Source organism: Pituophis catenifer, unplaced genomic scaffold, assembly GCF_029215685.1.
Source record: "Pituophis catenifer annectens isolate HBS135680 unplaced genomic scaffold, rPitCat1.0.hap2 SCAF_9, whole genome shotgun sequence".
Taxonomy (NCBI): domain Eukaryota; kingdom Metazoa; phylum Chordata; class Lepidosauria; order Squamata; family Colubridae; genus Pituophis; species Pituophis catenifer.
This window is the reverse complement of record NW_027256889.1, coordinates 17,656,432-17,682,381: the sequence shown is the minus strand read 5'-3', so window position 1 is coordinate 17,682,381 and position 25,950 is coordinate 17,656,432. Positions and strand designations below refer to the sequence as shown.

The following is a 25,950-nucleotide window of genomic DNA, read 5'->3' as shown; positions in this document are numbered from 1 at the left end:
TTCTGGAGACAAGTTGTAACAATTAATCAGTGGAACAACTTGCCTCCAGAAGTTGCGAATGCTCCAACACTGGAAGTTTTTAAGATGAGATTGGACAATCTTTTTCTGGAGGCAACTGGACTTTCTTGTTTTTTCTTTGAAGACATTTTGCTTCTCATCCAAGAAGCTTCTTCAGCTCTGACAGCATATTCCTTGCAGTCAGCTGGTCATTTACATTCTTTTAGAGGGTTGTGATTTTTGAAGCACTTGGGGGTTTAACTGTGTCCTCAGGGTTACCCAAGATTGGATGACCATTTGTCTGAAGTGGTGTAGGGTTTCCTGCCTAAGCAGGGGGGTTGAAGACCTCCAAGGTCCCTTCCAATTCTGTTATTATTCTATTCTATTCTACTTCCGAAGGAGAAAAGATGGAGAAGTTTCCATGTGCTAATATATATATATAAACATAAACTTCAATATAATTAAACTAGGATTTAGCTGCTTATTATTGTGAGAGAGACTTTGTTGGAGTGTTGCCCACCTACTAAGTGGTGATGGGTGACTTCCAACTTTCCTGGCTTCTCTTCCTGTGATTGTGTATCTTTTAAGTTGGAATAAAGGTAAAGGTTCTCCTCGCACATATGTGCTAGTCGTTCCCGACTCTAGGAGGCGGTGCTGATCTCTGTTTCAAAGCCAAAGAGCCAGCACTGTCCGAAGACGTCTCGGTGGTCATGTGGCCAGCATGACTAAACACCAAAGGCGTATGGAAAGCTGTTACCTTCCCACCAAAGGTGGTCCCTATTTTTCTACTTGCATTTTTTACGTGCTTTCGAACTGCTAGGTTGGCAGAAGCTGGGACAAGTAAGGGACGCGGTGGCTCAGTGGCTGAGATGCTGAGCTTGTCGATCGAAAGTTCAGTGGTTTGAATTCCTAGTGCCGCATAACGGGGTGAGCTCCGTCTCAACATCTTTTTTACATCGTGGCGACCAAAACTGAATGCCGTATTCCAAGTGTGGCCTTACCAAGGCATTATAAAGTGGTATTAACACTTCAGGTGATCTTGATTCTATCCCTCTGTTTATGCAGCCTAGAACTGTGTTGGCTTTTTTGGCAGCTGCTGCACACTGCTGGCTCATATCTAAATCTACAGGTAGTCCTCGGCTTAAGACCACAATTGAGACCAGAAATTTTGTTGCTAAGCAAGACGATTGTTAAGGGAATGATGCTCAATTTTATGACTTTTTTTTTACCACAATTGTTGAGTGAATCACTGCAGTTGTTAAAGGAATCATGCAGTCAATAAGCAAATCTGGCCTCCCCCCCCCATTGATTTTGTTTGTCAAAAGGCAACCTGGGATGGTCTCAAATGGCAATGACATGATGCAAAGATGCTTCAGTAATACATGCTGGTAGCCAGGTGCTTGAATGTTGATTATTATTATTATTATTATTATTATTATTATTATTATTATTATTATTTATTGAATTTCTATACCGCCCTTCTCCCGAAGGACTCAGGGTGGTAAACAGAATAAGATTTCATATACATATAATTTTTTTTTTTTATAAACAGTAAATAATAAATTGAGTCAACTTAGTGTATCTGCTAAGACCTTGGCATAGAATTTAGATGTTTATGCTAGCCCTGCTTGTTGAAACAGAAAGGTCTTCAGGGCACGTCGGAAAGTGCAAAGTTCTGGGATTATTTGTATCATGTGACCATGGGGATGCTGTGACGGTCATAATTGTGAGGACCAGTTGCAAGTCACTTTTTTCAGTGCCCTTGTAACTTTGAATAGTCACTAAACAAGCGATGTATAATAGCATAATAATCAATGTGTCAAATGATAACAGCAATCAAAACCCTCATTCTTATCATTAAAAGTAAGGCAAATGGTTGATTGTGCAGGTGGGGTGGACCCGGATGAATCTCGTGAAGAAGCTTCTAGAATCCAGTCGAGTGACATTGGTGCTGAAGAAAATCCCACTGGTTTCTTCAGAGTCTTCCCGTTCCCCAGAATCTCCTCTTCACCAGCAAGTAAGTTTAGGCCAGGTCAAGCTTCCCAGCCTCGTGCTTCACAGAGGAAAAAACTTCAACTCCCACCATTCTCAGCCCTACAACTTTTGAAGCATATGTTGCAATGTCCAGACAATCAATGCACCAATCATTGCAATGTCCACCCAATGCCAGAACCTGATTGGTCCGGAATTCTGCTTCATATAGAAGAGGGCACATCTGTTTGCCCGAAGTGATCGTGTATGAAATCGGCAGCCACAGTTCTCCACTTTCCGTAGGGAAAAGGATGAGGGATGGTTCTTGGACCATCTCTTTATCTTTAGAGCAGTGTTCCTCAATCTGAACAATTTTTAAGATATGTGGACTTCCACATGCTGTCTGGGGAATTCTGGGAGTTGTAGTCCACACATTTTAAAATTGCTGAGGTTGAGAAACACAGCTTTAGGACATCTTTATAGAGTTAAATTAAAACTTGGACCACACGTTTTCTGAATAGTTTTTATCCCAGAGCTATAATTGCACTCAGCAATGAACTAAAGGGCCACCATCAGTGAGCTGTTGGACAGCATTACTTGGTCTGTTCCGTGGATGTTTGGGTGGTTTAGGGGTGGGGAATTTGTGGTGGGTGGGGGTGTGTTTGGGGATTGTTATGTGTGTTGGACCTGGTCTTTGGGTGTTAAGTGAATTTCATTGTATGGGTATACTGTGTATAAACGTACAATGACAATAAAGTTATTATTATTATTAAGGGCAAACCCTGTCATGTGGTAGATTGGAGTGGTTATCTTAGGGAGCAATATAGTACAGGGGTGAAATCCAGCAGGTTCTGGAGAACCGGTAGCGGAAATTTTGAGTAGTTCAGAGAACCGGCAAATATCACCTCTGGCTGGCCCCAGAGTGGGGTGGGAATGGGAATTTTGCAGTATCCTTCACCTGGAGTGGGGTGGGAATGGAGATTTTGCAGTATCCTTCCCCTGCCACACCCACCAAGCCACACCACGCCCACCAAGCCATGCCCCCAGAACCAGTAGTAAAAAAATTTGAATTTCACCACTGATGTAGTTGTATTGTGATAGTGGGACATCCCAGGGAATATCGTACTCTCTCATTCCTAAGATGCAATTTCCCAAAATCAGGGACCTTGGTTCCCATCTATATTTTATGAACCATGGAATAGATTTGCATCTTTTAAATTCCCCCCCCAATGGAGAACCCCCAGGATCATTATCCTACTTCACCCTCCTTGCTTAGATGCCTTCTTACCATTTGCCAATCCCTAAAGATCTCTCTGGTCTATCTTTCCAAGATCTTAGGCCACCCCAATAGTAATAATAATAATAATAATAAACAACACCAACTTGATTTTACATTAAAAAAGCAAGACAGGCACCTTGGAAATTCCATTGTCCTCTATCTCCAAATATACCAGTGATTCATCTCCTACTTTTATGAGTTCCCGGGAGTTTCATTGGTGACTCAACGGGAAGCTGAAAGTGGAGATCAGTTGGCAACAGGAAGCGTTACTTCTCACCTGAGACAGATACTATCCTTAACTGGCTTTGTTTGCTCCCCAGCAGCCACTTGCTTTCTTAGAAGACCTGAGCTCAAGAAGTGATGACTCTTCAGCCAGCTCTGCGTCACCAACATCCAGGTCAGACATCCATCAAGTGGAGGACTTGTTTGTTGGCAAGGTTGCCGTGGGGTGTGGTTGGTGATGTGGGATATGAACTGTGGACATGTGAAGGTCCTGCTCTTGGTCCATGGCCCAGTGAAGAGAATGCTAAGAGCAAACAGAACATTCCTGAGGCTATCTTTAGAGCTGGGCCTGACTCAGATATTCTCTGGGGGGAAAGAGAGAAGAGTTTTCTGGTCAAGCCGGAGATGTTTTCCTCTGCATATTGCAAAATACGTGTGTGAATGTGAAGTCCTTGGTGCTCTCTGGTCTTGACTGTTTTCGTAGACGTTTTATTATCCAATTATGTAACATCTTCAGTGCTAGAAGGAAGTGGGATTTGCTTTATGTTTCTATAGAGTGGCTTGCTTTGTCAAGCATTGTTTTCTTCTCGCCGTTCTGATGACGTTGTTTACTATTTGTTTTATCTGGATTGGTAGTTCCTAGATTGGGCATTGTTTACTGCTTTGTTGGTTAGTTTGGAATTAATCCTGCTGTTAATCCCTACTTATCTGGATGGCGATTGCTGGTGAGGAGGTTTGGGTCGATTGCTGCAAAGATGTTACCTTAGTTCGGTAATGAAATGTCTTCAAGAAAACAATTATGCTCAGAGAGCCCCAAGGGCCCAAAAATTCAACCCTGAGCTACAACTATTGTCTTCTAGCCATGTATGACAATTTTGTATGCTCAATCTAATGATTTAATGATGACCAAGAACATTGGTGGCACAGTGGTTAGAGTGCAGTATTGCAGGCTATTTCTGCTGACTGCTGGCTGCCTGCAATTTGGCAGTTCAAATCTCACCAGGCTCAAGGTTGACTCAGCCTTCCATCCTTCCGAGGTCAGTAAAATGAGGACCCAAATTGTTGTGGGCAATATGCTGACTCTGTAAACCGCTTAGAGAGGACTGTAAAGCGGTATATAAGTCTTAAGTGCTATTGCTTGCTATTGCTATTTTTCATCTGTGCTGACACCTTCAAAGTAATTGCTTAGAAGATGAATATATAATAGATGTATTCTCCCAAGCTACTTACCTGCTGACTAAATTAACCCATTTTGTAAGTTATCTATAATACATTCAACAGTAAAATAACCCTATTTCACAGGGTTATTATTGCTGAGGGAAAACCTAGAGGGAGTACTTTATAAGGTGCTTTCAATTTTTGGAGGAAAAATGGATATAAATCCTAACTAATAAATGCGGCAGCATTCCTGCCCTCTCTAAAATGAATGCCTCATATCCTAGGCCAGACTCTAGACAGAGTTCTCTGGGCATCATGCATATAGCATGCATATATTCTTTTTTTCTCTCTCTCTGGCAAGCTAATGTAATAATAGTAAAGTAGTAAATAAATAAATAACCAATAAATTCAATAATGAACTAAACAAGTAACAACCAGATCATTTTCATAAGGTAAAGGTAAAGGTTCCCCTCGCACATATGTGCTAGTTGTTCCCGACTCTATGGGGCGGTGCTCATCTCCGTTTCAAAGCCGAAGAGCCAGCGCTGTCCGAAGACATCTCCGTGGTCATGTGGCTGGCATGACTAAACGCCAAAGGCGCACGGAACGCTGTTACCTTCCCACCAAAGGTTGTCCCTATTTTTCTACTTGCATTTTTTATGTGCTTTCGAACTGCTAGGTTGGCAGAAGCTGGGACAAGTAACGGGAACTCACCCTGTCACGCAGCACTAGGGATTTGAACCGCCGACCTTTCAATCAACAAGCTCAGCGTCTTAGCCACTGAGCCACCGCGTCCCTCAGATCATTTTCATAGTATTCGGAATTAGGATTTAAAATGGCCACTTCAGTTGGACAGTGGTAGCTTCTTAGACCTGGAACCCTCCAGTGAGTTGACTTCACATTCCTATGATGCTTTTGTGGGCAGAACGTTGAAGTCTCTACGGCTGTTTAATTGCTAAGGATCCAGACTACCCCACCTCCCAGAGTTAGACAGTGTGCTGTGTACAGATCATGGCTTCTTCCTTTTATTCTACCTTCTTGTTCTCTTGCTAGTGAAGTAGATGGCAACAGGAGAAGATAAAAGCAGCAGAGTAGAGTAGAAGGTTCAAGAAACTGTTTACGGATTTCCTAGTATGGCTTCTTGGATGTTTTTGCAGACGTGACTTAGTCCTCCGTAACAAAATACGCCATGCCCTTTTCACTCAAGCTTTGGATAGGAAAGAAGCCACAACGGAGAATGTTGCAACATGAGGACACACTCTGGTTCAAGGAACAGATGGAATATTTCTTGAAGAAAGTAGTGACCTTCCCCCTTCCTATTACTCAAGCTACATCTTGGCTCCACTTTAAACTTTCCAATAATAAAATTAGGCATTTCTCCTCTAATTTTTTCCATCTTTTTATAAGAGTCCCCCATATAATATGTGGGAAGTGGGAGGGATTGTAAATAAATGTCCTTGGGGATAGTGGCCCAGATCCTTGACCTATTTGTCTTCTGTCATCATCAAATCCAGCAACGCTTCTGGGCCACAAATGGGTATCATGAGCTTTCATAGAGAATTCAAGGGTTGGGGAGCTTGGAAATGTGCACCCCTGCCCAGAACAGGAATAAAAGTAGACATACAGAAGGGAGAGTCGCTAATAACCTGATAAACAGATGTTTTTTACCTAGGTATGTTCAATATAGCTCCTATTTGGTGAATAGAAAAGCCACCTCACCAATCATTTTGTCCACAACTGTTGTCAACAATTATTTGCACACTGGTCCAAAACTGATAGGATGCTCCCCTTGCTGAATTACACATTAGTTTCTCAAATTCTCTTGCTGATATATATAAATATGTGAAAACATCTACAGTCCCCTCACATCCTGGATATAAATTGTTTCAACTTCTACCCTCAAAACGATGCTATAGAGCACTGCACACCAGAACAACTAGACACAAGGACAGTTTTTCCCCGAATGCCATCACTCTGCTTAACAATTAATTCCCACAACTCTGTCAAATAATTTACTAAGACTGTATTACTAGTATTCTTCTCTTCCTTACTAGTATCTATCTCTTTCCACTTATTACCACAACCATGTTTCTTGTATTTTTCAATTTATATTGTTTTTATTTGTTTCTTAGTACGATTTGATAGCTTATTAGTAACCTTGACTATCATTAAGGGTTCTATCTTTTTATTCTTGATGAATGTATTTTATTCTCCTTATGTACACTGAGAGCGTATGCACCAAAGACAAATTCCTTGTGTGTCCAATCACACTAGGCCAATAAAGAATTCTAAATAAGCTATTTGGGAGGTATAATGGTATAAAAACCATTTGCTTGTTTTGTTAAAGGAAAGTTTATAGTTTCATTCCTATGATCTAATGATTATACAGTCTTCCCCTGCTTGGCAGTGTCTGATATGCTGAGACTGCACTTCCCAGAATTCCTAGCCAGCATAGCTGACTGGGGAATGATTGGGGAATGATGGGAGTTTCAGTCTCAACTGGAAGGCAATCTAGTTGGGGAAGGCTGGATTGGAAAATAACTAGGATTGATAAATTGAAATGGAGATCCAGCACCTCGTGACGTTTGGTGCCAAGAGAAGGGACAGCAGCCAATCTTTGAATTCTCAGTGCCCACAAATACTCAGATGTTTTCCTTAATTGACATTACATGCATTCATCTTGCAGGAAGGCCATTTGATAGCTGGCAGGGGGGGCTTCTGGCGAGCAACATGTAGTTGTTATGTAATAGAGCAGATCAAAGGTTATTTTTTTTTCTTCTTGTTAAAGCATGACTGCTGAGTTCGAGGGAACCCAGAATTCTGTGCTTGATCTCCCCACCGCTCAGGAGGAACCGAAGGGAATTGATTGCAGGTGTCCTGTGGATAATATCTGTGGACTGGAAGAGGTCCTTTCTGGAGGAGGTAAGGAGCCTCTTCTGTTGGGTCTAGTGAAGAACTGCAGAATTATCCTGGACTCTTCCATTCAGTTGTTGAGTTATATATAACTTTTATATCACACTAGCTGGATATCCGTGCTCTGCTAGGAAACTATGTGATGGAGCTTGATAAATCAACACTTACAGCTTGAAAATTAATGAGTAGTTATGATTAGCCTCTCCTCCCCCCTTCTCTCCTTCAGGCTTGCCCCACAGAAGCCTCTCCTCTCCTCTCCTCTCCCCTTCTCTTCCTCAGGCTTGCCCAACAAAGGCCTCTCCTATCTTATCCCCTTCTCTCCCTTTCGGGTGGGGAATAGATTGTCTAAACTCCCAGCCCACAGGCCACGCCCACACCCAAGTGGCAGTTGGAACAGAGTTCTTTTCAAGTGGGGAGAAGGAGTAGAATGTCTAACTCCTTAGCATCAGAGCGTGTCAATAATTATATAAAAAATACTAATGATCTGATGGTCATTTCAAAAAATCCTTTCTTAGCAAGCACCTAGAAGCCAAGAGGAACATAACGTGCCAAATTTCAAGTTTGTAGGCTTTATAGTTCTCTGGAGATTTTGTGATGATACGTGAGTAGTATTTCGCTTTTATATATATATAGATTTTCCCCATGGATCTCAGGAATCATCATTAACACCCCCCTCCCCCCAAAACCAAAGAATAACATTTTAAAAATTCAAATGTAGCCCAAAACCAGATAGGTTCCATGTTACAGTCTGTAGGCTCATTGCCACTTATGGCATTCTCTAGTTTAGTACACCTGGAAGTAGCCAATGAATTTACTCCTGATACTTGCTGGGTTTAGCTTTCCATGCATATTTCTACCATTGGAGCCTCCTGCCAAAATGGTCTAATTTATTGAACACTTGTTTTTTTTTTTTTTTTCTGGTTTTTCCAGAGGCATCAGCTGATTCTGCTCTGGAAAGGCAGGACTTTGGAGCAGATGCCATGGGGCCTAAATCTCCAGGTGCTGCTGTCCCTTCCACTCCCAAGAAGCAAGAGCATCAACTAGGAAATTCTACACGACATGAGAATGGATTTGTCAGAGGCCAACAGGGGCTGGCATCGACAGATTCCAAAGAGGTAAGTGTCAGGCCTGGAAGCCATCTTTTTCGTTGGGCCTTGAGGTCTGCCACATTTACTACTGTGGGAAATTGGGAGTGGGGATTGTGTGGAGCCAGAGTGATATACAGTCATAATAACATTCCTTTCTCAGAGGTTCAAGGACATCTTGCCCTGCATCTGGGAGGCTGGAACTGGGAGGCATCTCCAGTTGAGATGGTGCTTTAATTGGACCACGTGATGGACTTGTGGGTGTTGGTCAGGGACTTGAATTTTCCTCTGTGTGGGGAAACCCTGGAAGCTTTCAGACTGGGGTTTCCCCAGATGTGCCAATATGACATCTCTAATAAAAAGTAACTTTGAGGAAACTCAAGCCTTGGGAGTTTTCATTCGTTGGGGGTGTTACTTGCAACCCTGACATTAAGACTTTTTTTCCCCTTTTACTAACTTACTGATTTGTTTAGGGCTAATACCATCACAGGGAAGATGCTACTATAAGAAGCATTTTTTGATGAGATTTACGTATATTAGGACCGTACAAACAATGGTACATTTTAAATTTTTGATTTACAAAATGGATTGAATGCAGACATCCAAATGCAAACATTTTAATTGCATTGATTTGTTCACATGCGCATATAATACTTCCTTGTGCAACCTGTTGCCACTCAGTCTCAGAAGAACTGGGTTTGGGAGAAAAGAGTAGAGAAAAGAAGTGTTTTTGAAAGGGGGTTGCATATTTCAAGTCCCTCGTCAATCATGTCACCATGTTTTCTTCTCTCTCTGTGTGATCCCTACAGGGCAGTGCTGAAATTCGACGGAAGCAGAAGGGTAAGTGGTATCTCTCTGTATTCACCATGGGCAGGGTGTGTTCTGCCCCAGCTACGGACCCCAAAGAACGCAGCACACACAAAGTCCGTACAAAACTTAGTTTACTAATTAAGGATTACTGATGAGCTTTCTTAGTAGTTGTTCGAACACAAGTACAGTTTAAATCAGTCTTTTTTGAACAAGGGCTGTTAATTTAACTGGATTGCCCGATCTGGTAGCGATGGTGGCAGGTGGTTCGGAGAACCGGTAGCAAAAATCCCTGCGCCCCCCCACCATGCCCAGCTGAGCCGCGCAATCATCAGAGGCTTTTTTTTTTTTTTTTTACTTTTAAAAGCATTTTTTCTACAACCTCTTCGGCCGAAAAAATGCTTTTAAGAGTAAAAAAAAAAAAAAGACTTTGATCGCGTGGCTCAGCTGGGATTGTCAGAGGCTTTTAAAAGCATTTTTTCTACAATCTCTTGGCCGAAGAGGTTGTATAAAAAATGCTTTTAAAAGAAAAAAAAGCCTCTGATGATCAGGCAACTCAGCTGGGATCGTCAGAGGCTTTTAAAAGCATTTCTTCTACAACCTCTTTGGCCAAGAGATTGTAGAAAAAACGCTTTTAAAAGTTTTTTTTAAAAAAAAAGTTGGCCATGCCCACCCAGTCACATTACCACCACCCCCACACACACACACCAAGCCATGCCCACAGAACCGGTAGTAACAAATTTTACATTTCACCACTGCTCCGGAGCTTGGGGGGTGGCGCGAAAAAGCCCTTCCCCTGGCATGGTGCAGGTGGTCGACTAGGCCACACCCACCATGGCCACGCCCACCCAGCAACGGGGCAGCGAACCCGTTGCTAAAGGAACTGAAGCCCATGCCTGAATTGAACTTAACTGTGGTGTGGATGCCCATTCAGGAGCTTTTAAAAATATGTTAGGCAACCTTTTTTTTTGTCTTTTGCATTAATGAGGAGTCACCACCCGATTAAGTCGACGACGCATCTCCTGCCAGGAACTGGGACAGGTGGACTGTGACGGTTGGCTCTTAAAAAAGAAGGACCACGTGGGCTTTATGGCCCAGAAATGGAAACGGTTTTGGTTCGTGCTGAAAGGACACAACCTTTACTGGTACAGCAACCCCAACGTGAGTGCATTCCAAGACACTTATAGTAACCGTAAACTCAAAGGGGGGCTGGGCTTCCTTCGTGGTGTATCAGTTTTCCATTTATTTTTAAACCCTTTTTTTAAAAAAAATAAAAATAACGATGAATGGATAGGCCAAGATCATAAGTTTATGAGTGAGTGCCGGGATAAATGAGCAAGGCTACTATTTTGGAGATTCCCCCATTTGTATCATGTTAGAGATTGAGTTCTTGAGTGATGTTACGCCCAGGAAATTATAAACCCTGCAAAATGGCAAGGCCAGGGGATATGTTTTCCCATTTCTCATGGAATAGAATAACAGAGTTGGAAGGGACCTTGGAGGTCTTCTAGTCCAACCCCCTGCCCAGGCAGGAAACCCTACACCACTTCAGACAAATGGTTATCCAACATCATCTTAAAAACTTCCAGTGTTGGGGCGTTCACAACCTCTGCAGTATATATATATCCCCTAAAGGTTTGTTTTGGTTTTCTGATCTGGGTCACCAAATATTTTAGAGCTGCCTTGCACAAAAGGCAGCAAAGAGAGCAGTTCATTGCATAAATGGTTCACGGTTATTCCTTTAAAGTATCACAAGCTTCTGTAGATCAAATCCTCTTGAGTGGATAAACTCGTCTTTTCCATTCATTTAAAAAAAAATGTGTGGTAGATTAAAAGCCTTTAAAATGTCCCAAATCCATTTTTGGATTACATTGTAAATGTAATCGAAAAATGGGCACATTTTATCATATGTGGTGTCAAAGCAAAAAAAATTTGGACAAAGATACACAGGTGTTTAGAAAAGATGATAGGGAAACATATAGATTATAAACCTGAATTATTTTTATTGGGTATAATATCAGAAAAACTTGGATAAGAAAAGAATGTATTTAATATTACACGTCTTAACAGCAGCAAGGATTATTTTCGCACAATACTGGAAAAATGAAGATATACCGCAAGATGAAGAAATAGTTAAGAAGATACTAGATTATGCAGAAATGGATAGATTGACGTAGAATACTATCAGAGATGGAATTTATTTTACCAATGGTTGGAAAAAAGGGGTGGAGATTAAGAATGTAAATTTGTATTGTTAAGCAAATTAAATACCCAGACAATATGATGTTTATAAAACACTAAGAAATGTATTTAATAGAAAATCAATTAAAAAATAAATAAATGAATAAAATAAAATGTCCCAAATCCTTTAGTTTCTGGCCAAAGATTAATACTTCTACCTCTTTTCTTCTTTTCTTGTCAATGGACTCTTTCCTCTTCCTCTTCTGAAAACTAGGATGAAAAGGCTGTGGGATTGATCAACGTGTCTGCCTACAGATTGGAGAGCACCAAGGAACAGAAGAAGAAATAGTGAGTGCAAACTCAGGGGTCCCCTTGAGCCATTTTCCAAGAAGGAACAAGCTTTGAATTGGTTCTCCAACGCTGAAGTCCTTCAGATATGTTAAACTCTCATAATTCCAGCTAGAAGAGATCTTTTAGCAGTTTGTGAGCTCCGAATGTATTTGGTTTGTTACTTGACAAGGTATACGCACTAAGAGCAACCTGGATTTCTGTGTTAAATCCTTATGTAGCCTATAGATTACCATTTGTATATCTGAGGGCACTATGGGTAGGCTTGAGGGAAATATACACTTTGCAAAATTCAGAGGGAGGGGAAAGTCTCACTGGTTACACAGTCCTTTCCAAGCTTCATTTTTGCAGCTGTATCCATGCAGATTGGTAGTTGGATATAGATGTCATTTCCAACAGCAAGGAATTGTGAGAAATCCCACTACTGTCACTTTTTTTTGTCTCTCCAGTGTTTTCCAACTCACCCATGAGAAGTACAAGCCCTTCGTCTTTGCAGCGGAAACCCTGGCTGATCTGAGCATGTGAGTAGCCTCTAAGGCAGGGGTGTCAAACTTGATTTCATTGGGGGCCGCATCAGGGTTGTGTTTGACCTCGGGGGGGGGGGGAGGACTGGGGGGGGAACGTGGTCAGGGTGGGCATGGCCAGCTCAACGTCACTCCTGTCAGGGGTGCCTGTGATGGCCCGAGCACTCTGCCAGTGAAAGCAGGCTCCCCAGCTCTGTTTTCGGCTGCCGCAGCACACAACCTTCCCAAGTTCCGTTTTCACTGGCAGAGGGTTGCAGGAGGCCATGGCTGCCAAAAATGGAGCTTGGGAGCCCATTTCTCTTGGAGAAGCACCGCGGCCCAGTCCTTCACTGTTTCCAGGGCAGCTCTGCGGGCCAGATCTAAGCCCCGCGCAGGGCGGATCTGTCCCCCAGGCCTTGAGTTTGCCACCCATGCTCTAATGTATTTGATCAACACTCAGGAAGAGCTTGAGATTGTTCCTCAAGGAATATTAGCAGATCCCAATGATGCGACTCCATCATAGAGGGTCACAGGAGCAGAGAAAAAGGCCCGGCCACTTCTTGTCCATCTCCCCAACTGGCAGGACCTATGAATTTATATACAATTTATCGGTTCATCTGTGCACACAATTCCTTTTAGAATTGTTTTTGTAATCAAAGTTATGGAGACTTGGGATATTGTATTTCCAATGAGAACGAGAGTGGAAATAGATTTCTATGCTCAGCTATGGAAGGGGATGATGGAAGGTGTTCTGACCTAGGCTTCCTTAGATTTGTTTTCAGCAAGTTCATATTCAAAGTTGCAAGGAAGACACCTGGGAACCTGGGAAAATAACAAGCTGTGTTTCTTCCTAGGTGGGTCAGCCGTTTGATCACATCAATGACTAAATATACAGTGTCCCGTAAATCTGAGCCATCTAACCAAGAAGGTGAGTGCCTGTTGAGAGTAATTGAGTTTCTACTGGCCAAGTACATAAGACATGATACGCCTGCATCACATATACTAAATAAGGGATTCACCTGAAAGTCTGTAGAGATTCTCAGTCATCCAGGTCATGGTTGTCCCAAAGGTGCTTTTTCAGTAGGCAACTGGACTTTCTTGTTTTTAGGAGCTTCCATTCCCCACTATCCCATCAGAGTTGAAGAAGCTTTTTGGATGAGAAGCGAAACGTTTTCAAAGAAAAAACAAGAAACTCCAGTTGCCTACTGAAAAAGCACCTTTGGGAAGATTCACCTGAAAGCAAGAAGCAAGAAGACCTTGAAGCAAGACCTTGAAGCAAGATGACAATTCTATACCCCCCGGCCCGCTGAAAAAAATCAGACAAAAAAATCTGCCTCCATTGTCATATTTTGACCTAATATTAGTACTGGTATCTACCTGGTTTCACTAACATGATATAAACCTGGATATGGATAATTTCTCCCAGTCCTTGCCTCCTTAACCTGGGAATATGGACATACACAGATACCAAGGCATGCATAGTAAAGATAGCAATAGCAATAACACTTAGACTTATATACTGCTTCCCAGTGCTTTACAGCCTTCTCTAAGCGGTTTACAGAGTCAGCATATTGCCCCCAACAATTTGGCTCCTCATTTTTCCCACCTCGGAAGGATGGAAGACTGAGTCAACTTTGAGCCTGTGAGAATTGAACTGCTGGCAGTGAGCAGAGTCAGCCTGCAATACTACATTCTAACCACTGCACCACCAGGACCAAGGAAAGGAAGGGAGAAATAGCAATAGCACTTAGACTTAGACTTATATACCACTTCACAGTGCTTTAGAGCTCTCTCTAAGCGGTTTACAGAGTTGGCCTATTTCCCCCAACAATCTGGGTCCTCATTTTACCAACCTTGGAAGGATGGAAGGCTGAGTCACTGAGCCAGTGAGATTCGGACTGCCAAACTTTCCGGCATTCGGCAGTCAGCAGAATTAGCTTGCAATACTGCATTCTAACCACTGTGCCACCAAGGCTCTTAGATCAGGGAAAAAGGGAAAGGAAGATGGTGGCTGGGGATGGTAGATTTCTAGGATGGAGGCAGAAAGCTGGTGTGATACAATTCATCCCATTTCAGAGTTTCCATTCAAATATATATTTTTCCCCCTCTGGACTCAATCTGACTTAGATTGCTACAGTGAAACAGAAGCAGAAGATCCTGAGGATGACTCTCCTAGGCATAGCTTTGATCAGGTCAGATTTTTCTTGATGGAACATAATTGTAAAAATAGTGGGCTGTTCTTTAAAATATCTTGATCCTTTTTATAAACTCATTTGAGACTTTATTATTGGGGGGGAATGAGAGGCAACTACAACAGGCATATTGTGATTTCCAAAAAGGCCCCGATTCCAGCATGCAAATTTAAGGTGGGAATCCATGCATTTGACTGTGTTTGGAAGGGATTGCAATGTTAACCATTGAAAAGATCACTGCAGAAGAATGTTGGGTGTGATGAGGTTGAGCTTGAGGAGGTCATATTTACTCATATTTTGTCTCAATCCATTATTTTCTTTCTTCTGGCAGACAAAGCAGAAGGAATTGGGGAAAGCTCAGTTGCCATCAGGGGCTACTGGGAGTAGCCAAAATCTTCTGGGCAGCCCGGTTTTCCAGGACAACGTAGATGAGAAAGCAGCATCTCCCTCTTCTCCAGGTGAGCTCACCTTTGGTACCTTCCCAAGTTGCACTGCAAAGAACGTGGCAGGTAAAATGTTGGGGGGAAAAATCAACTATAATTGTACATCATTCCTAAAGCAGAAGGATTCAGATTTCTCTATAGGTTTTCTGAAATGTTTCCCTTAGCAAAGGCAAATAGGAGAAAGGGAAGCTAGAATAGTTGAACACCTCTAAGCTGATGAACTGAAACAGAGGAAATTTGGTATGAAACTTTAGGGCCGCTTTCTCCAACTGGAATCGTTCAAATATTTCAGACTACCGTGTTCATCTTCCTCTGCTGAACTGACAGGGAGTATGGACACGTGTGTGCAAACGTCGGTAGCCAAATGAAGATTTGGCATCTCGTTTTTTTTTTTTTTCATGTTGAGACTGTGTTCCATTGGTAGTATTATTTAGGACATCCTCATGCCAATAAATGTGAATAGATGGTGCCAATCTGTTCTTGAAAATGCCCCTTTCTCCTTCTTTCTATCACCCCTTTTCTCTCTGTGTCTTTCTCTCTTTCCCCAAGTAGCAGGCTGGCTTCATAGCTCTTTGCCAAGGTCTGAATTGCTAGTCTGCACAAAAATAAAAGGACGTTTTTAGTTGATGGAGTTAGCAGAGATGGCCAAATTGCCTGCTCTGATTAAAGAAAAGAACACAATTAATTTTGTTTCTACTTGGAAACCACTTTTGGATTTTGTACTTGAGGTGGAAATAAATGCGATTTGGGGTTTTGCCGATTAGATAGGTTTGTTGTTACAGGAATGGCTAAGTTTATGTTATTATATATAAATAAAAAGTTGAGGTTTGATGTTACACGGCGGTATCTTGTATCTTATGAAGATCCAGCAGAAGAAGAACTTCAGTCACTGATCAAGTGTCTGAAACAAGGAGGAGTATCACTTATTGGGAAACAGCAGGTGTTCACCCGCGAATATTACCGGAAATCATTTGTCAAACGTAACAAGAACCCAGAGATCAACGAGAAAGTACATCTGGTTCGGACACTTCAAAGCACACTCAAGGCAGGTGGAACGTAACTTTGGGCTGGGAAACAGCTCCATTTATGGGATGGATGCCTCTGGGGGGGGTGAGAGATTGGGTAGGACTTGATTTACATTTTTGGGGGCGGCTTACTGAAAGACAGTTATGGAAGATGGAGGTAAAGAAGGCCAACTACAAATGTAATGTACTTCACTAAATAGGCACAACAGATGAAATTCCTTTTTTAAAAATTGTATTTTAATGGCTACTTTTCTTGAATCCCAGCCTGCAAAAGGTGTGAAATGTGGATTTTATTTTTTAATCATATTTTACCTTTCTTGCAAAGACAGTGGCATAAATGATTCCATCTCTTGCTTGCTTGAGCCTCACAATAATCCTTTGGAGAAGTAAGGAAGACAGAACATGATTAGACCACTATCATGATTACATAGAGATTTATCTCAGGATCTCCCCAAGAGATCCCATACAACACACTAGCTGTGAGGTGTCGGGCTAGATCCTGAAAAGATTTCACAGCGTAACTCTTCTTTTTTGAAACCTTAATGGGGCTTAATAAGAGCTGAAAGGTTGGCAGTTCAGCGGTTTGAATCCCTAGTGCCGCGTAAGGGGGTGAGCTCCCGTGACTTGTCCCAGCTTCTGCCAACCTAGCAGTTCGAAAGCACATAAAAAATGCAAGTAGAAAAATAGGGACCATCTTTGGTAGGAAGGTAACAGTGTTCCATGTGCCTTTGGCGCTTAGTCATGCTGGCCACATGACCCCGGAAAGGTCTTCGGACAGCGCGGGCTCTTCGGCTTTGAAACAGAGTTGAACACCGCCCTCTAGAGTCGGGAACAATTAGCACATAAGGCTTAATAATGTAAGGGATTGGTCCAAACTGGCACAATGGATTTGATGTTTCCTGTGCTGTTTTTGAATGGCATTTTAAAAAAATTAATTAATTAATTAATTAATTTTTTCTTTTAAAACTGTAGAAAATTTCAATCGTTTTAAATCCTTTTGGAATCTGGCCAGACACTTTTGGCTCTTGAATGCATTAGAAATATAATGAATAAAATCAATACGACCTCAAGGGAGAACAGTTTGTACCTGGAAGTTTATTAATATATCAGTTGTTTTGCTGCTCAGGACACCAAAATATTTTGCGACAGCTTTGTAAGAGTGGTGGGCCCTTGTCTCTCTTGAAAGGGATCTGGCATTTAAAAGCCACTCCAAATGGCTATTTTGGCCTCTGTTGTCCTTGTAAAAGTGAGTCATGCATCAGCCTTAGAACATTCCTTTCCTTCCCCAGGCCAAAACTGCTGAGCTCCAATTACTTGATATTCTACTCGAGGACACCGAACTGAACTCTGAGAAATTCAGGAGCTGGAAAGAACAACATCAGGAGTTATATCAGGAAATACAGATGTGGTGGGCTACAAAACTGGACCAAGACAATGGCTCAATAGATTCAAGTTTCGACCTCAGCTTGGAGGCAGCTGCAGATCCGTAGCATCTATGGGACCTCTGCCCAGTGAGCTAAAAAAGTCCTTTCCCCCAGCTCCACTTACACAACACCAGACAGAAGTGCAGTTTTGTCATTTCTAAATTTTGGATAGGAATGTCTTACGACAAGCTTCATCTTTAGAGGGCATTGGGATTACGGTTGGGTTGGTCTAAAAGTTTTATCCGGACAGCAACAATGGCTCCAAATGATTCTCTCATTTTAGAGAGATGGATTACAAAGATGGTGGCAATTGAGAAAGGATTGTTGGCTTTTTATGTAATGATGGAGATTTCCCCGACTGCGAAATAGAAGACTAACGAAGAAGAAAGTGGCTTTTGGTGGCTAAGCATCAGGGAAAGAGCTGGCACCGACTAGCACGTACTTTGTGCCCTTCATATTACTTCAAAGCAAGCCATTTCCTCCAACGTCTTTCAAGATGAAACTTTCCCTTGAGTATATTTAGCAACCGAGAGACTCTGAGTAAACCAGTTTGTGGTTTTTAATAATGATAGTTTATATTGACAACCAGCTTACATTAGAAGCAGGATACTGTAAACATGTAAGAAATGAGTTATATAAATAAATGTTACAATATGTTTCTATAGGTAGTTTAATGGATTTTTTTCCTTATTTTCATTTTCATTTTTAAAATGATCATTTGCCAACAATCCAGCTGCAATACAACAGAATGAATAAGCAATAATAATAGCACTTAGTCTTAGAGTTATATACTGCCCCATAACGTTTTTCAGCACTAAGTGGTTTACAAATGTCAGCCTATTGTCCCCAACAATCTGGGTCCTCATTTTACTGACCTTGGAAGGATGGAAGGCTGAGTCAACCTTGAGACCCATGGAACTACAAGCTGTGGGCAGAGTTAGCTTGCAATACTGCATTCTGACCACTGCACTCAGTGGGCAAGAGAAAAACTGGTTGGTTAACTCAAAAAGTATTAACTTTTTTAAGTATTCACATTTTGATTTTTTTTTTACAAAATCCTAGCAGTTATTGAAAAACACTAAGCCCTTCAGAGGCTGTTTTTTTTAAATGAATTATAACACTACAAACTGTTTGCCCCCTAAATGCATCATTGGTCTCTGGTGGCTATCAGACATGTGCCAGTCAAGGTCTCTGTTGATTCTCCAGTCCAAACTAAATAAAGACATGTTCCAAGATGAGAGCTGTGCTTGGTTGGGCTCTGGGGATTGGTACTGTTTGCTAGAGCTCTTTATGCCATGTAATGCAGAGATACAAGACTCCAGAAAGCATGAGTACAAGCCCAGAACCTCTTGTAAGGCAGTACCTTGGCTGATGAGACCACCAGGGGACTCCCAAATGAGTAAGAACATAATCCAGGGAGCCAACCAGCACTGAAATAAGAGTTCAAGTCTTCTTCATCTGAAACTGCCAAGAAATTACCTTTTTCTCTAGGATTGGTTGGCATTTCTTGGATTGTATACTGGTCATGTCTATGCAGCTCTCCCAAAGGCCATTAATGAAAGAGATACCTTCAGGGAAACCAGTTCTTTGGGAGAATTCACATCACTGTGGTGTTACAGTATCAGCCAAAATCAGGATCCAGCCCATGGGAGTAACCACTAGTCTGAATATTATGGTGCCATTTGTCATATTAGCTGAAAACTGGGGAAGGTATGTCTTCTAAGATCTAAGAGGAGAGGAGTAAGAGATGCTTCTAAAAGAGCAAAACAACCCTTTCCTCCTAAAGAACTTCTTTCAGTCTTGCTCACCTCCTGGTTTGGGACTAAGGTTAGAATCCAAGGGGTTATCTTTTACAGTTTCAAAAGCTGTGTCACCGTAATGCATTTGCACACGCTTGCCTTCTCAAATTTTAATTCCAAATAATTTGAATCAACTTCTTAAAGCATGAATGTTATGGTTTGACCAAACCAAGTTTTTTCTGATGACACATTAACAGTGGAGCTCTTCCTATTTTTGGATCATGTTTGTGGCCAGTCATAACAAATACCTTTAATCATTAAAAAACCACATGTTGGTAACGGAAATACAAATGTGTTGTGAATGACCTGTCAATCTAATATGATCCTGGATTCAACTGTGCTTAATTATTACAGGCATTAGCAAGTCAAAATTGGTTATTTTTTATTTCTAAACTGCCGCAGAAAAATGCAGAAAGTATGACTACTTATGAGATTAGCAGACCATCAAAATCCATGCTTTTATTGAAATTACTAAAGCTGTTTTGCCTTTACTAAGAGAATTGGAAGACAGAGTTGTGAACCATGAGATGTCTTAATAAGCACTGAAACACAGATGAGCATTCTTCTATATCATTTATTCTTTTTGGTTTTGGAGATAGAGAAATTCAGGTAAATGTGCAAAGCAACTGGTAGAATACTGGTGCATACATTGTATGTTTGCTGCAGTCCTAACTGTGGGACCTAACGAAATGTTGATGATACTGTGTCATGAGGGAAAGAATAATAAAAATTAAAACTCAGAGCCAACTCAAATTTTCTGGAACTTTCATTGACACATATTCAATATGTCATGTTAAATTTGACTAACTTAAGTATGTTGTCTGCACAGAAATGGTGAATGTTTTTGAGCCCCCATAATACACATTGCAATGTTAGCCGGTGGTCCCTAGAAATTTGAAGTAAAATCTTTCAGGATTCTGCTATTAGGTAGTTAAACATTATACTGTAGTGTGCAATTGCAAGGACCTTTCTAATTGCTTTGGATAATTGTCCAGCTGCATCCTGAAAACTATTTTTAACTCACGGTGGTATCTTGTGTCTTATGAAGATCCAGCAGAAGAATTTGGGTCAGTGATCAAGTGTCTGAAACAAGGAGTATCACTTGATTTATTTGTTTTATTTTTTATATTATTTTCTAAAGCACCAGAAGGCAAGGCAAGAAACAATGGATGGAAGCTAATCAAGGAGAGAAGCAACTTGGAATTAACGGAGAAACTACCTAATAGTGAGAACAATTAACCAGTGGAACAGTTTGCCTTCAGAAGTTGTGGGTGCTTCACTTCTGGAGGTTTTTAAGAAAAGGGTGGACAGCCACCTGTCTGAAACGTACTACCCTGTTTCCCCCAAAATAAGGCATCCCCTGATAATAAACCCAATCTGGTTTTTGAGCGCATGGCAATAAATCCAAGCGCTTATTTCAGGGTTCAAAAAAATATAAGGCAGGGTCTTATTTTCAGGGACACACGGTATAAGGTCTCCTGCTTAGGCCAGGGGGTTGGATTAGAAGACCCCCAATGTCCCTTCCAGTTCTATTCTGATTTCTGACATGAATAATGGGTAGAAATGCCTGATTTGCAGTGGATCAAGTCTATCAACCACATTTCTTTTTTATCTAATTGTAGAGAAGCAGTTTGGTGTAGTGGTGGAGGTGCTGGCTTAAAAACCAGGGGACTTTGAGGTCTAGTCCTGCCTTAAGCATGAAAGCCAACTAGTGACTTTGGGCTAATCCTCCTCTCACAGACCAAACCACCTCACAGGGTTGTTGTGAAAAAAATAGCAAGCAGGAGTACGGTAGGAGCAAGAAGCAAGGTGGCGTCTTTGCCACCTTGAGTTGACATACATATATAATGTATATTGGTCTATGTATATACTGTATGCAGGGGTGCAAATTCATATAGATATGTAAAAAGAGAGGATAAAGATCTAATAATTCAGTTAGTTAGCTTTATTGATTAGCCTATAAGCCATATCAAACTAAGTAATAATTGACCAAACTAAGTAATAATTTTAATTAGCAATTTTATGATGTTTGTGTGTCTATATTTTTCTTGACTGTACACCGCCTTGGGTCCTATGGGAGAAAGGCGGTATAGAAATATAATAAATAAATAAATAAATAAATAAATATCGAAGCACAAGATGCAAACACATATCACCAATAAAATCTTATACAAACAATTTAAAATAAAAGTAGGGTAAAATACAATAGTTATAGGATAAGATACAATATAATTTGATACATAAATATATAAAATAGAGTAAAATGACATAAAACTATATTTCGGTGTCACCCTTACAATCTACCCCAATCAGTCCTACGTATGCAGATCTCAACCGAACCATTTTGTTTAAGTACTGTGCTGTGTTAAATGTTATTTTCAGGTTCTGGCCACACATAAAGTATGTTGTTTTGATATGGGGATCCCAATGGATCATTCGTTTGGTATATGGACCAAGGTACCTGTCTCTTACCCCCTTATACAAGCAACAGTCAAATAGGATGTGAGCCAGGTTACTTCTTCTGCCGCTCCGCAAATGCAGACACTCATTGTAGGGTATAGAATGGAATCTCCCATATCTGACCATTGTGTCAAGCTGTTTGAATCTCGCTCGCGTAAATATCTCCCTAAGATGTTTTGGCAGTTGTAACTTCAAATAACTGTCTACTTGAAAAGTACATTTGTATTTGTTCAGCCATTTCAAGTTACCCACCTTACTAAGGAAAGCTATATCATTTTGTGCTTCTATATCCTTCATTCTTTGGGCAACTCTTTTTTTGAATTGTTCTCCTGTTACACAGGAGACAGGAAGGCCACAACTTCTTACAAAATTTGTTCCTTTGGTGATCCAGGAAATTTGTGATTGTAATTTTATTTGCTCTAGGAGACATCACTTGGGGAGTCTACCAGTCTCCATTTCATTGACTTTGCACCAGTAGTTATATGCTCTAATTTTGGATAGTGCATGAATTGTATCTAATTGTAATTGTATCTAATTGACTCATCTATAGACCTCCTCCCATCCCAAGAAACCTTCTCTTATGCTTATCCTTCTCACCCCACTGCCTCTTGTGCATTTGACCTTCTATAATTAAAAAAAAAATTTTTTTAGCTGTTCTGCCTTTTGTCCAGCAAAAAATGAGAACGCTGACAGAGGAGGGCCGAGCTTCACCAAGCAACAGAATAGAATAGAATAGAATAGAAAGAATAGAATAGAATAGAATAGAATAGAATAGAATAGAATAGAATAGAATAGAATAGAATAGAATAGAATAGAATAGAATAGAATAGAATAGAATTTTTATTATTTTTTTTATTGGCCAAGTGTGATTTGACACACAAGGAATTTGTCTTGGTGCATATGCTCTCAGTGTACATAAAAGAAAAGATACGTTCATCAAGAATCATAAGGTACAACACTTGATGATAGTCATAGGGTACAAATAAGCAATCAGGAAACAATATCAATATAAACCGTAAGGATCCAAGCAACAAAGTTACAGTCATACAGTCATAAGTGGAAGGAGATGGGTGGTGAGAACGATGAGAAGATTAATAGTAGTGCAGACTTAGTAAATAGTTTGACAGGTTCCCAGTCACGCCGCCCCTAAGAGAGCATCATCAGATAATCAACTTAGGCCCATTCTTACATTATTTAAATCAGGGGTCTCCAAGCTTGGCAACTTTAAGCCTGGTGGATTTCAACTCCCAGAATTCCCCAGCCAGCAGAGGAGAGCTGGCTGGGGAATTCTGGGAGTTGAAGTCCACCAGGCTTAAAGTTGCCAAGTTTGGAGACCCCTGATTTAAAGTCTTCCTACGGCCAGCGGCAGGGAACAATTTTGTTCCGCTCTCAATTTAAATTGGGGCGAGGGGCGGAGCTTGTTGGCAAAACAGAATTTCTATTGGACAACCCCCGACTGTTCTAATCTCCAGGATGAAGGACAAATAAAGAGACAGCCGCGAGCTGTTCATGGAACCCGCGCGCGCCTGGGATGTCGTAACCTCCTGCTGGCAACGGTTGCTGCGCACGCGCAGTAGCCACGGGTCCGGGCAGGCTTAATCGCCGCGGTCTCTGAGGCGCAGTTTTTCGCTGGCGGCGGTCGTTAGTCTCCATTTATAGTTGCCTTAAGTGGAGGCCCGAAGGGTCCTTCGGAGGTAATAATCAAAAATTACTTTCTCCTTTTGATTTAGAAGTTCCCAACCCTGAAGAGTTTCTCGTTTTCCTCCCCTCAGTGCTTCAAACTTCTGGAATTGACATCCCTGCTTTTTTTTTTTATTGGGGAGGGGGGGCGCGTGACGGAAAGTGAAATTGTGTACTTTGTTTCCTTCCTCCTCGCCTCAGCTTTACCCCAATTGGAGCGCTCGGGACAGCGCGAACTACAATGTCCATCTTTCCTAGCGTGGACTTGCAGTCTGGAGATAACGGGAATTGATGTCTTGATGGGTCGAAAGGGCTCCAGGTTGGGGAAAGCGGCTTAGTTTGGCGCATGCGCAGAGCTGGTACTAGAAGGGGGTCTTGTTGCATTGGGGAAGCACACAACCCCCCCTCCCCCGCACACACATGTATTCCCCCCCCCTCCAACTTTCTTTCTTTCTTTCTTTCTTTCTTTCTTTCTTTCTTTCTTTCTTTCTTTCTTTATTTATTTATTTATTTATTTATTTATTTATTAAATTTCTATACCGCCTTTCTCCCATAGGACTCAAGGCGGTGTACAGCCAAGAAAAATATAGACACACAAACATCATAAAATTGCTAATTAAAACTATTACTTAGTTTGGCCAATTAAATAAAACCCAGAATTAGATAACATTTTAAAAGATCATTCACATGTTCATATGTTTAGCCCCGCCTGTTGGAACATCAGGGACTTGAGGGCACGGCGGAAAGCACGGAGATCAGGGATATTCCGTATCTCCAGGGGCAGTTCATTCCAAAGGGTTGGAGTCCTCACAGAGAAGGCCCTCCCCCTGGGAATCGCCAGTCGGCATAATTTGACTGATGGTACCCTGGGTAGTCCCACCCTGTGAGAACGAACTGGTTGGTGGGAGGCTATTGGTGGCAAAAGACGGTCTCGTAGGTACCCAGGTCCTAAGCCATGGAGCGCTTTAAAGGCGATGACTAACACCTTGAATTGCACCCGGAAGATCACCGGGAGCCAGTGCAGCTCGCACAGGAGAGGTGTTACATGGGCATAATGAACTGCACCCATAATCACCTGTGCGGCTACATTCTGGACCAGCTGGAGCCTCCGGGTGCTCTTCAACTTTGCCTGTTGGAGAGATATTCCTGGTATATAATGGTGACATGAATGATTAATTTACAGGTAAGGTAAAAGGTAAAGGTTCCCCTCGCACATATGTGCTAGTCGTTCCCGACTTACATAATTATAAATTATAAATATAATTATAATTTATAAATATTTATAATGTATAAATATTTATAATTTATAAATAGAATTATAAATTAGACTTACATAATTATAATTTACAGGTATAGCCCTTCACTTATGATCACAGTTGAGCCCAACATTTCTGTGGTTAAGGGTTGACAGTTTTAAGTGAGTTTTGCCCCGTTTAAGACTTTTCTTGCCGCAGCTGTTAAGTGAATTATGTCGTTTGTTAAGTTAGTAACATGGTTGTCAAGTGGATCCTTGCCCTTGTTAAATGAATCTGGCTTCCCCCCATTGACTTTGCTTGACAGAAGGTCGCAAAAGGTGATCACATGACCCTGGGACATTGCAACCGTCATAAATACATGCCAGTTGCCAAGTGTCTGGATTTTGACCACGTCACTGTGGGGATGCTGCAAAAGTTGTGTGAAAAATGGTCATAATTCACTTTTTTTCCAGGGCCGTTGTAACTTTGGTCACTAAATGGATGGTTGTAAGTTGAGGATTATCTGTATTTATTTTATTGTATTTAAATGTACATCCAACCAACTCCAGTGGACTTTGGCTGGAGCACAAAATTAAACACATGAAAAGAGCTAAAAATATGGCCGTACATATGTATACTATTTTTTCTTTCACAAACCAAATCCATATAATTTTTCTCCCCACAATCATCCTTTTGCTCTGGTATCCCCTCCCCACCCACCACACAACTTTTTTTGGGGCCATAGAACATACTCCAGATAACAAGCATCTATTTTGAAACATGAATTATTCAGCGGCTAGGTTCACACAGCATGTTGTAATTAACATAACACTAGGGGCTAAGCTTCATTATTTTTTGTTTGACTTGATTGCGGCAACAAAAATACTTTGGTTATTTGATGTTTATAGTCCAGTGGTTCTCGAAACATTTTGGTCTCAGGACCCAATTTACATTCTTAGAAATGACAGTGTTTTGTTTAGGTATCTTATATCTATTTCTATGCACTTACTTTATTAGAAATTAAAGCAATGTTAAAATATTTTTTTGACTTCACAGACAGCCTGAAAGGGTCTTAGGGATCCCTAAGCATCTGCAGACCACCCTATGAGAAATGCTAGTTTACTGTATTGTACAAACATGAATTCAGTAATTGGGTCAATATGTTGTATGAACACAGCCAATAAGCCACCCAAAGTCGCCTCACAGCGAGATGGGCAGCAAACAGATT

The 25,950-nt window shown here is 41.2% G+C and overlaps 1 protein-coding gene across 1 annotated transcript in view; it reads left to right on the top strand.

The window, feature by feature from the left end:
• The window catches only part of CNKSR1 (connector enhancer of kinase suppressor of Ras 1), a 37,209-nt gene extending 17,115 nt beyond the window's left edge, over positions 1-20,094 (top strand). Inside the window, 13 exon segments of the mRNA XM_070949301.1 lie at positions 1,886-2,014; positions 3,568-3,644; positions 7,416-7,549; positions 8,471-8,655; positions 9,435-9,465; positions 10,421-10,593; positions 11,888-11,961; positions 12,411-12,482; positions 13,319-13,392; positions 14,592-14,656; positions 14,988-15,114; positions 15,963-16,144; positions 17,414-20,094. Coding sequence (XP_070805402.1) covers positions 1,886-2,014; positions 3,568-3,644; positions 7,416-7,549; positions 8,471-8,655; positions 9,435-9,465; positions 10,421-10,593; positions 11,888-11,961; positions 12,411-12,482; positions 13,319-13,392; positions 14,592-14,656; positions 14,988-15,114; positions 15,963-16,144; positions 17,414-17,614 — 1,524 coding nt within the window. The 3' untranslated portion in view covers positions 17,615-20,094.
• The last annotated feature ends 5,856 nt before the right edge of the window (positions 20,095-25,950 follow it).